Source organism: Doryrhamphus excisus, chromosome 1, assembly GCF_030265055.1.
Source record: "Doryrhamphus excisus isolate RoL2022-K1 chromosome 1, RoL_Dexc_1.0, whole genome shotgun sequence".
Taxonomy (NCBI): domain Eukaryota; kingdom Metazoa; phylum Chordata; class Actinopteri; order Syngnathiformes; family Syngnathidae; genus Doryrhamphus; species Doryrhamphus excisus.
In genome coordinates, this window is record NC_080466.1 from 12,589,419 (window position 1) to 12,600,959 (window position 11,541).

General features: G+C 45.7%; 1 protein-coding gene across 2 annotated transcripts; it reads left to right on the forward strand.

Annotated features, from left to right (window-relative positions):
- Window positions 1-887: 887 nt before the first annotated feature.
- On the forward strand, window positions 888-11,156 carry pcdh18a (protocadherin 18a). Of its 2 annotated transcripts, none has more exons than XM_058089984.1 (4): window positions 888-4,023; window positions 5,904-5,992; window positions 6,510-6,682; window positions 9,752-11,156. In XM_058089984.1, exons 1-4 carry the CDS (start codon window positions 1,564-1,566, stop codon window positions 10,531-10,533), a joined length of 3,504 nt encoding a protein of 1,167 aa, XP_057945967.1. In that variant the 5' UTR covers window positions 888-1,563; the 3' UTR covers window positions 10,534-11,156. The 2 variants fall into 2 exon arrangements, with proteins under 2 accessions (XP_057945967.1, XP_057945976.1); XM_058089993.1 differs by having other exon boundaries at window positions 889-4,023; window positions 5,937-5,992.
- The last annotated feature ends 385 nt before the right edge of the window (window positions 11,157-11,541 follow it).

The window sequence follows — 11,541 nt, forward strand, 5'->3', positions numbered from 1 at the left end:
AAAAACCTATTAAAACGCCTCATATCGTTCAACTCCACAAACATTCTTGTTCAGAATTGACTACCAAGAATGGCGCCAAGAAAGACTGCCAAACAAGGAACAATGAAAGCTTGAAGAACGGTTTAGTCTCAAGTGGGATAAAAATCTAACCTTGACAATCTGATGGCTTCCACTGCTGGCATGACAAGGAGATCCCATTTGTTTTCCACACGGTACAGTCGTGAGTAATCCTTCAGTGGACCATGGAGCTTCAGGGTGTGCAGGGGCGATGATGATGTTGCAGGGGGGCATCCCTCATGACTGAAGGTCTTTTTCAACATGACAATGCTGCAGTTTACAATGGCGCCTGATAAAGGACTTCTTCCAGAGGAATAACCTCCCTCTTTTGGACCATCCAGCTTGTTCCCCCGATCTAACTCAACCTGATAACATTTGGGGATGGCTGGCATGGGATGTTTACAAAAACGTACATGAGTTCCAGGCAGTGGATGCCCTCCGTGAAGCCATCTTCACCACCTGGGGCAGCAGTCCCACTAGCCTCATGGAAACACTACTCATCAGCTACTCATCTCTGAGTCCTTTTTTGAAAATATTATTTCTATAGGCCACACTGGTCACTGTCGGGAGAGCAGGAAGACCTGGGTTCAAATCCCCACTCGGGCATCTCTGTGTGGAGTTTGCATGTTCTCCCCGTGTGCGGGTTTTCTCCGGGAACTCTGCTTTCCTCCCCTATTCCAAAAACATGTTAGCTTCATTGGCCACTGCAAATTGTCCAGTTGTCTTAAAATTTAGATCAGTTGTAGTGAAATGCATGCAGTTAAACTTAAAGCTCCACAATGTGTTCATTCATTACATGATGTGACCTGACAAGTCTAATTTGGTAATGACATGCTGGATGATAGCACATCCTTGGCAATAAATCCAAATATTGAGCATCTGGACTGATATTATATTATTTTTTTGTGTCTGAAATCTTTCTCCTGTTGACAGGCACACACACACACACACACACACACACACAGAACACTGAGCCTGTATTTACTGGATGATAGCAAAATTTGAGTATAGCCCACCCCCAATGAAAAGTGGGGAAAGTGTACCCCCGTGGGGCGGGGTCCCCCCTCCCCCTTTTTCCCCCCTTGCGCCTCCTTCGGCGGATTGTGTTGTTCAGCCAGCATTTGATTGACGAATGGACGTGGAAAAACGGGGCTGGGCTGATGTAGAAGCAGTTGAAGGGTTACGTTGAATGCAGAAGAGTCTCAGACTGAGAGAGAGAGAGAGGGTGGAAGAGAGCCGACGCAAGGAGGACAGAGGGAGAGAGAGAGAGAGAGAGAGAGAGGTGCAACACACTCCAGCACTACACTGCTTTTACGCACACTGGATGTGCGCAACAGATCGGACAATTGGTAGTCTTGTTTTTTAATTCAGTGCATCTCAGCCAAGACTGCAACCCCTGAATGTTTTGTGTGCGTGTCTCAAGAGGAACAATGCAACGAGGAGCCTAAATCAAACTGGGATTGATATCTACTTTCTAATTATTTTTGCGCCACCAAACGGACTAAAATGAAGATGCTCTCTCAGATTTTCACCCTTCTGCTTCTGCCCACACTCCACGTATCCGGTAAGACGCTGAAATATCAGGTGTACGAGGAGCAGAAGGTGGGCACGGTGATAGCACGTTTAAAAGATGATGTCGCGGATGTCCTGGCTAAACTTCCAAGCTCCGTGTCGCTGCGCTTCCGCGCCATGCAACGAGCGAGTTCATCCTTCCTCTCCGTGCGCGAACAAGACGGAGAAATCAGCATCCGGTCCAGAATTGACAGGGAGAAACTTTGCGAAAAGAATCTCAACTGTTCAATCCAATTCGACGTGCTGACGCTGCCCACCGAGCACCTCCAGCTGTTCCACGTTGAGGTGGAAGTGTTGGACATCAACGACAACGCGCCGCAGTTCGCCCGCGCGGTCATCCCTATTGAGATCTCCGAGAGCGCGTCCGTGGGTGCGCGAATTCCCTTAGACAGCGCCACGGACCCGGACGTGGGCGAGAACTCCCTCTACAGCTACGCATCTGAGCCGAACTCATTCTTTAAGATTGACATCCAGTCCAGAAGTGACGGGGCAAAATATGCCGAGTTGGTGGTTTTAAGAGAGCTGGACCGGGAGGTGCGCTCCACTTATGAACTTCAATACACAGCCTTTGACAGGGGCGTGCCATCCCGTACCGGAACAACCCTGCTAAAAATCCACGTCGCAGACTCAAACGACAACAGCCCGGTTTTTGACAAGTCCTCATATGTTATCAATCTCCCGGAAAATACACCTGTTGGAACGCTGCTCATCGACTTAAACGCCACTGATGCGGATGACGGCACCAATGCTAAAATAGTCTACTCATTCAGCAGTCACGTGTCCCCCAAAATCATGGAGACATTCAAAATTAACCCTGACAGCGGTCACCTGACTCTCATTTCTCGAGTGGACTATGAGACCACCAACTCCTATGACATTGATGTGCAGGCACAGGACATGGGTCCAAACTCCATGCCGACTCACTGCAAGATCTTGGTCAAGGTGGTGGATGTGAACGACAACAAACCGGACATCAGCATCAACATCATGTCCTCGCAGGGCAACGGGGACGCGGCATACATATCAGAGGCGGCCCCCCTGGACACTTTTGTAGCTTTGGTGAGGGTGGAGGACTTGGACTCGGGTTTGAACGGAGACGTGGATTGCAAGCTTCACGGCCAGGGTTATTTTAAGCTGCAGAAGACATATGAAAACAACTACATGATTCTGACTAATGTGTCTCTGGACCGGGAGAAGAGGTCTGAGTTCAGCCTGACGGTGGTGGCAGAGGACCGAGGAACTCCCAGCCTCTCCACGGTCAAGCACTTCACCGTGCATGTCACAGATGAAAACGACAACCCACCACGCTTTGAGAAGGGCCAATATGAAATCTTTAAATCAGAAAACAATGCCCCGGGAGCATATCTAACCTCCATCATGGCCACAGACCCTGACCTCGATATTAATGGACAGGTGATCTACTCCATCCTGGAGAATTCCATTCACGGGAGCTCCATCTCCACCTACGTCACTATCGATCCCTCCAATGGCGCCATTTATGCCCTGCGTACATTTGACAGAGAAGATGTCAGCCGCATTTCCTTTGTTGTGCAAGCCAAAGATGCTGGAAAGCCACCACTGGTCAGTAACGCCACTATTGTTCTGAACATCCTGGATGAGAACGACAACCCTCCGGTCATTGTGGTCCCCCAGCTGTGGAACTTCAGTGCTGATGTACCTGCGTCAAAGTTCACCGAATCTGGGCATCTGGTGACAACAGTCAGGGCAACTGACCGCGACACAGGAGTCAATTCAGAGCTGATTTGCTCCATCGCCGGTGGTAATGAAGAGGGCTTCTTCATGATTGATCCAAGAACTTGTGAAATCCGTGCCAACGGCAGTCTGGAGAACTTCCCCCGAGAGCACGCTGAGCTTCTGGTTGTGGTCAGAGATCAGGGAAGTGAGAGCCTCAGTGCCAAAGCAGTTCTGAGGGTCAACCTCTATGAGAACATGGAGAACCACGTCCAGGTGATGGATCAGGGGGAGTCTCCCATTGATGCATCGCTGATCATCATTATCTCTCTGGGGGCCATCTGTGCCGTGCTGCTGGTCATCATGGTGATGTTTGCTGCTCGCTGCAACAGAGAGAAGAAGGAGACAAGGCAGTCCTACAACTGCCGAGTGGCTGAGTCCACCCACCAACACCACCCCAGGAAGCCCTCACGGCAGATTCACAAAGGAGACATCACCCTGGTTCCGACCGTCAACGGTACTCTGCCCATCAGAGCCCATCACCGCTCGCCTTCAGCTTCACCCCCCATGGAGCGAGCTCAGATGGGGAGCAGGCAGAATCACCACAGTCGCCAATCCCTCAACAGCCTGGTGACCATCTCGTCCAATCACATCCCAGAGAGTTTTGCCCTGGAGCTGGCACACACAACTCCACAGGTGGAGGTGAGCACACACACACACACACACACACACAAAGTTGCACACACACACACACACTCACACACACCTAATGTCAGTGTATCTCATGTCCTTGTAGTTGTTAACTAACTATCACCAAGTTGAGAATTAGAGATCTGTCTTTACTATGTGTGTACATTTTCAACCGTGTATGATGGGGGTGTCCAAAGGGCGGCCCGGGAGCCACGGCTTTTTCCTAATACTAGTAAATAATTGAAGTATGTAATTAGTAACTAGGCTGCACGGTTGTCGAGTGGTTAGCGCACAGACCTCACAGCCAGAAGACTTGAGTTCTATCCCACCCTCGGCCATCTCTGGGTGGAGTTTGAAAGTTCTGCCCGTGCATGCGTGGGTTTTCTCCAGGTACTCCGGTTTCCTCCCACATTCCAAAAACATGCTAGGTTAATTGGCCACTCCAAATTGTCCATAGGTATGAATGTGGGTGGGAATGGTTGTTTGTCTATATGTGCCCTGTGATTGGCTGGCCACCAGTCCAGGGTGTACCCCACCTCTCGTCCGAAGACAGCTGGGATAAGCTCCAGCACCCCCTGCGACCCTCGTGAGGATAAGCGGGAGAAAATGAATGAATGAATGAATTAGTAACTAAACGTAATTAGTTGTTAGTTAATTAGTTAATGTAATATACCACCTAAATGTAATTAGTTAGCATGGAAAGTAATAATGGTGTTATATTTTTGAAAAATGTTAAAAATTGGGATTCGGTTTTGTAGAGGTGTTGAGAGATGTTTGATGAGAATACTCACAATGTGGTGACATTCTGCTGTGGTGTAAAATGTACACGTCACATGTATGTTCTTGTCCTTTTCATCAGTGACGAAAACCAAACCCTGAAAGCCACACTGTAATGTCCACAAACTGTTGTTGCATCGACTTCTCTCGTGTGGCTTGTGACGCTCGTAAACGAGTCGACTAATCAGACCACTTTTCCTTACATCTGCGAATCAGTTCTCATTGTTGGCTTAAAAGAGCTGTTCAAAAGACTCGACTCTGCCGTTCTTTTTAACACCATTACCACCAACTCTGTTCATTATTAGATACTGTATATGACTGTAGATTACACAACGTTCTTTGTTGGCTATAACCCAAAGCGAAGATGTGGATGTTGTGCTGTGTATACATTGTAGGCCTGGACCAACAGTTTTCCTCGTCGATTAATCAAAAGCTAGATTTTTTGATTAATGGAGTCATTTGTTAGGCCTTAGACAGACCAAATCGATCGGAAGCAAGCACAAAGAGTTAAGGATAAAGTAGAGGCAAAACTGTCGATCACTGTTTTGGAAAATGGATTCATCATTGCCAACCAGTCCAGGGTGTACACTGCCTCGAACCCACAGTCAACTGGGATAGGCTCCAGGATACCCGTCCGCGGCTTAGACAATAAATGGATGAGTGGATTCATCATTGAATCATATATTATTTTTGCAGCTGCAATATATTAACTTCCAATTGATTGTTCTTAGTATCTAAATGGATGAAATGTATCAAAGCGGCCACCGCTTCCGTCAATTTGTCAGCATGGGGCCCTCATTGGGAAAGGTTTGGACACCCCTGATGTGTGATAACCATGGTTCCCTCCCAGTCATCCAGTATGTCGACATACTTGCTGTCCCACATCAGCTTCTCGTTTTTGTTTTTAACAACATCCATTTTGTCTCATCCATATTAAGCAGCCTCTCCATCATCCATTTTGTGTTTATTCATCCATTATTTTGTCTTCTGTCTTCTCTCCCTCTTTCTCTCTTTTCCCATCTGTTATTCCCCTTTTCCACCACCACCCTCTTTTTTTTCCTTTTATTTTTTGTTTATTTGCTTTATTTTGTTTGTTTTGTTATTTTTGGATACAGCAAGTCTCACAGCTTCTGTCCATGCTCCATCAGGGCCAGTACCAACCCAGACCCAGTTTCCGTGGCAACAAATACTCTCGCAGCTACAGGTAATTTACCCCCTATCCCTCAGCCCCGACCCCCCCCCCCCCCCCCCCCCAAAAATAAAAAATAAAATAAAAAATAAACCACTTTGTTGTCACTGAATTACATGCTGTATGTGTGGAATGTTGGAGTTGTTGTAAAGTTGGTCAGTTGGTTTTGTTGTCTTCATATTTCAATCATAAGACACACCGATCCCATTCATGTTCAATTTTCATTTGTCCAAATGTCCTGACAATTTCCTGAGCCTCGCCTGAGATTACATTTTGAGTATGAATCCATCACTTCTTTGCCCTACTTATCACAAAAATCAATTTATTGATGGCCGGTGGCTGTTGTCATAGATCTATTCATAAGACCTACTTGCATGGAGTTAAAATGGGACACGTTTGTCTGGAGACAAACTCTAGAATCCAGCCGTTGTTCAAATACATTGGAATAATGTATTTATTCTCCCTTGACTATAGATATACGCTATTTTGTGCCATGCTTTTAACTGGCTGCTCTTTTCATGGCTTTGTGTAGGTATGCATTACAAGACATGGACAAGTTCAGCCTAAAGGACAGTGGGCGTGGGGACAGCGAGGCGGGGGACAGTGATTGTGAAATGGGCAGAGAATCCCCCGTGGACAGGCTGCTGCTGGGGGAGGGCTTTTCTGACCTGATACATCTCGAAATGCACCACCGCCTCCATCCAGGTATGTTGACTTATTATGTTCCCCACAGCCTCCATCTTGTTTTTAGTTTTAATTTGCCAAATTGATTCCGCTGAGTCGCACACCCCTAACAGCCTCACACTCAACTCACACCTCAGAACACATGCCTGAATTTACCGTATTTTTTCCAGTGGAAAATGTTGCAAGGGTGATTATGACTTGAATTAAAAGTTCCTTACCTGAAGAGCAGCATTAATCGTTGCGAGTCTCATCTCTACTCAACAATGACAGCATGCTGCTTTCATTTTATGCACTCATTTTTTATGTTTACGTGGTGAAGTGTTCAAAAAGATGATGTAGAGTTTGGTTGACACAGCAAAGTGGTGTCGTTGCCTTTACTTACTGTACATCATTCATAGTCACTGTCAACATGGCCAGTATTGTTGTTAATTCTGTGCCTCATGTGCTGGTTAGAAGGGACTCTATCCATCTTCTTCAGCTTATCTGAGGTTGTGTCAAAGGGTCAGCAACCCAAGCAGGGAAGACTGACTTGTCTCTCTCCGGGAAACTTCATTCAGCTCCTCCTTGTGGATCCCGAGGTGTTCCCATGTCGGTTGAAAGACGTAGTTTCTCTAACCTGTCCCGGGTCTTCCCTGAGGTCTCCTACTGGTCAGACTTGCCCTGAACACCTCCTCAGGGAGTCGTCTAAGAGGCATCCTGACCAGATGACCAAGCCACCGCATATGGCTGTGAATGCAGAGCAGCAGAGCTTTTAGAGTTTGTCACGGATGACAACGCTTCTCACCTTATCTTTAGTTTCCGCCACTTGTACGATCTTGTCCTTTCGGTTATTACACAAACTCATGACCATATGTGAGTGGAGGAACATAGGTTGAGTGGTAAATGGAGAGCTTCGTCTTTCGGCGATGCAGACGCAGTACCTATTCACATGTCAATCTTACGTTCCATCCTTCCCAAGGTACTTCAACCCCCCCACTTGGGGCAATATCTCATATTTCTCATGGTAGGGAATCAATAGAAATTAATTTATAACCTTTATTTAATATTTGTTGTGGATTTTTTTATGACTCTTCCATAAAAAACGGCCTGATTTTATCAGAGGGTAATAATTTTCCACTGTATTACTGGAATATTAGAACGATACCCATGATACCCATTTGAAATCAATAAAACCATACAATCATATAATAGTCATATCAGGGTTCATATATAATGCTACATAATAAGAACATACAGTGTATCTTCCTTGGCAGAGGCAATAATAACAACAAGAGAATGAGCTGTCTTCCTCTCAGCCATGGTGGGCACATCCTGTCTGACAAATTTCAGTGCTATGGACAGGTCAGGCCTGAGCCAGCTAATAGTCTACACACCTGCCGACACAGCCATTCAGCATGCTGCAAACACAATCCCATTGTCCTCCGCCCATTCTTCCACACGGCCTCTATTTCCACGCTTGTTATCACACTGAGGGTTACAGTGTGTGTGTGTGTGTGTGTGTGTGTGTTATCTGCCCCCTATGAGTCGTGTCTGTAAAATCCTCCCCGGAGTGGAGATGAGTCGCCTGTCACTCATCGGTATGCGTCTCAGGGTGCTGTTTTTTTCCCAACATTTTCGTTCCTTTCTCTTTTTTTCCCTTCCGTTGAGTGACAGTGTTGCACTTTCATGTCTGAACTGAGGAGAATTCACAGTAATTGCTTTTAGAATTATGTTATTCTCTCTCCCTTGCTCACATACACACTCTCACTGTGTCCCGCTCTCAACCTCTGCAACCCAGAGAGCTCCGACACATGTCTTTTTTTTTTCCATGTAATGTATTCTCCTTATTAATTGTGATGGATAAAGGGAGGGGTTTTGGATAAGTCTTTCACAATCTGTTCTTTAAGGGGCTGAACTTGCTTCCCCTCCTGTCTATCTTTTATGCTAATAAGTCAAAACAGAAACGCTGAGGGTTAGGATTATCTTGGTTTCTCTTTGTTGGATTTAATTTGTTTCGATTTTCTATTTAGATGGCCCGTTCATGATAGATATGATAAAACCAGACGGCTCTTGAGTATGGCCGAGACGTGTGTGAGATGATAAGAAGAACAGTAACAGTCTTTGAAATCTTGCGGTACGTGTGTTCAGATTCCGGTTATTTGCTCTGCAGCTTTTGGGAAATGTACATGCGGGGTTGCAGTGCACCTCCACAAGCCCAAGTAGTCACCCTAGATGCGTAGGAAAATGCGAGGCACAGAAGAGGAAACAAATCTTTCGCTAGCGATAGTGCTATGGAGAATCCAAAACCTGGAGACTCTCTTCCATCCTAAAAGTAAGACGAAAACAGTTTTATGTTGTGTATTTTCTTTGCTTCCCGAACAAAAAATGATCCCAGCCATGACCTTGAAATGGAAGTAGACACGGAAGCGTTACAATAAAACAGGATTGTTCCATGATCTGCCCTAATGCCGATATTCACATTGTAGCCTGCATATGCGTGTACATATAATGTATGTATACTTGTAATAAGTGCACTTTCCTCAGTCATCAATGAGAGCAGACCTACTGTCTTTGTGTTTTAGACAAAACAAGACATTGTTTGTCTCTTTGCTGATACGTTGCAGACCAAACCACTAACTGCTTGTGTTTGGGTCATATTGATTTGGTCTGTCCAAGGCCTAACCGATTAGACGATTAATCAAAAGAACAAGCTTCAGAATAATCAACTATAAAAAGAATCGATAGTTGCAGCCCTACTCGTAAGTATGAAGTGCCATTAGCCGTTAGCAACATTTCCCACCTAATTATTTGTTTTAATTGAAGAGGAATTGTTCATGACTAAAGCAGCAGTGCCCTCTTTCCTCCTTTCATGCAAGGAATTATGACTTCCTGTGCAATTGTTGCCGTTTCTCCCCATCCCAGTCGACTACCATCTCAGATTGATTACGGTTATTAAAGATGACAGCAAGCAGCTGACCCTCACTGTGAAGCTTCGGATGTTTGCTTTGGTTCTGCAGTCAGTCCTTGTTTATTTGCTATTCCGTGTTTCCGAGCGTAATAAGTGTTTATTGTTGGATTTGCTCCTAATGTTTGTTCTTTTTGTTCCTCCAGCAATGAGACTGTGCACAGATGAATGTCGGGTTCTGGGACACTCTGACCAGTGTTGGATGCCCCCCCTGTCCTCGCCCACATCGTCTTCAGACTACCGCAACAACATGTACATCCCTGGGGAAGAGTCTTCCCAGCAGCCCCAAATCGATGATGACCAGTCCTCGGAGGAGTCGGAACGCCAAAAGTGTTTCTCCACTTTTGGCAAGGACCCTGGGAGTGAAGAGGCGGGACCAATGGGAGGAAGTGAAGCATGTACGCCCGCAGGAGGGTCTGGCTCCCTTCTCACAGAGATGAACAGTGTGTTCCAGCGGCTCCTCCCCCCTAATATGGACTCTTATAGCGAGTGCACTGAAACAAGCCCACCCACATCCTCTTCGACCGCCGAGAGAGGAAGCGGACGCAGCGGCAACAGTGCCGTTCCTCAGGATAGCCGTCGAGGTTTGTTGCCAGGTGGGAAGGGTCCTGCTTACCCCCCAGGGGTGGCCGCATGGGCTGCCAATACCCATTATCTCAATCCAGGTAGCGGATCTGTTGGGAACAACCACGTTTCCCCCGCCCCAGCCTCATCCGCCACTTCCACGAATGGACAGCCGCCACACCTGAAATGGCTCCCTGCTATGGAGGAGATTCCAGAGAACTTTGAGGAAGATGAGTTTGACGGTGTCTTCTATCAGGGCCACCAGGGTGGCAAACGCAGTGAGAGCCGCCAAGAGGCCGGCGTAGACGCGAGCGAGCTTGTGCATGAGATAAACAAACTGCTGCAGGACGTTAGGCAGAACTAGCAAGTGCGAAACTTGATCATGATCGCTTCGTGTAACGCTTGTTTCACCAAATATCCTCTTGCTAATCTGAGAGACTTGAAAAGTAACACACTGCACTGTCGCTGAGGTGTCTTTTTGACCTTGTAACAGAAACTCGAGAGAAAGACAGCTGGGGTCGAATTTTGGAAGGGAAATTCACCCTCAAACTTTTTCTTTGTAATGTTTACAGAATCCGGCGGGAGGCGTCAACGTTTTGGTGATGTGATGTTTAATTTGACGGTGAAACAGTAAATGTACAGTGTCTGTAAGAAAAGACGCCTTCACTTGAATATTGTGCCATGTCCCCTGTTCCGTTTTCATGGAATGTAACTGTACAAATGTACTTTTTTGTATTTTAAAAATACACACTTTTGTATATTTATATGTGTCCATGTATGTGTGTACAGGAAAAGAAAAGAATTGTCTATTTTTGTATGCCGTCACTGCATGGTCTTAATGTTCAGTGTGTGTCTCTTTGTTCTCCTTTGTATTTATTTTTTTTTGTATTGAATATTTGTGAGAATCATTTTAAATAATCACATTCCAGTACACTTCTATGTGGAGGATGGTTTTGTATGGTGTCCTCATGACCGAGACAAATAAAGATGAATAAGTATGAATGTGGGTTTTTTTCCTGAACAGTTACAAATTATAGATTTTTTTTAAACAATTACGGTTTTGCGGAAACCACTAACTTGAATACACTGAATAATGTTTCTCTCACATGACTTCATTTAGCCGCTTTGTCTCTTAGCACCCCCTACCGTCAACCATCGGAACTGCACCACAGTCACATTAAACACATGCTCGACTACCATTCATGAATCATACATTTGAATATTACATTATTCCTACATTTTTCTGATCTGTTTTTAAGAGATTATTTGTTTCCTTCAAACAAAAAATAAATCAACAAATAACAGTGGCTCAAAATAAAATTGCCACTAGTTGTCAGAAACATGTTAATTGAAATTGGACTGAAGGTTTGCA

Excerpts from the sequence above, each read along its gene's own strand:
- pcdh18a (XM_058089984.1), top strand. The coding sequence starts at position 1,564 with ATGAAGATGCTCTCTCAGATTTTCACCCTTCTGCTTCTGCCCACACTC. Across the intron at positions 5,993-6,509 it reads AAATACTCTCGCAGCTACAG|GTATGCATTACAAGACATGG; the intron begins GTAATTTACCCC and ends GGCTTTGTGTAG. Across the intron at positions 6,683-9,751 it reads GCACCACCGCCTCCATCCAG|CAATGAGACTGTGCACAGAT; the intron begins GTATGTTGACTT and ends TTGTTCCTCCAG.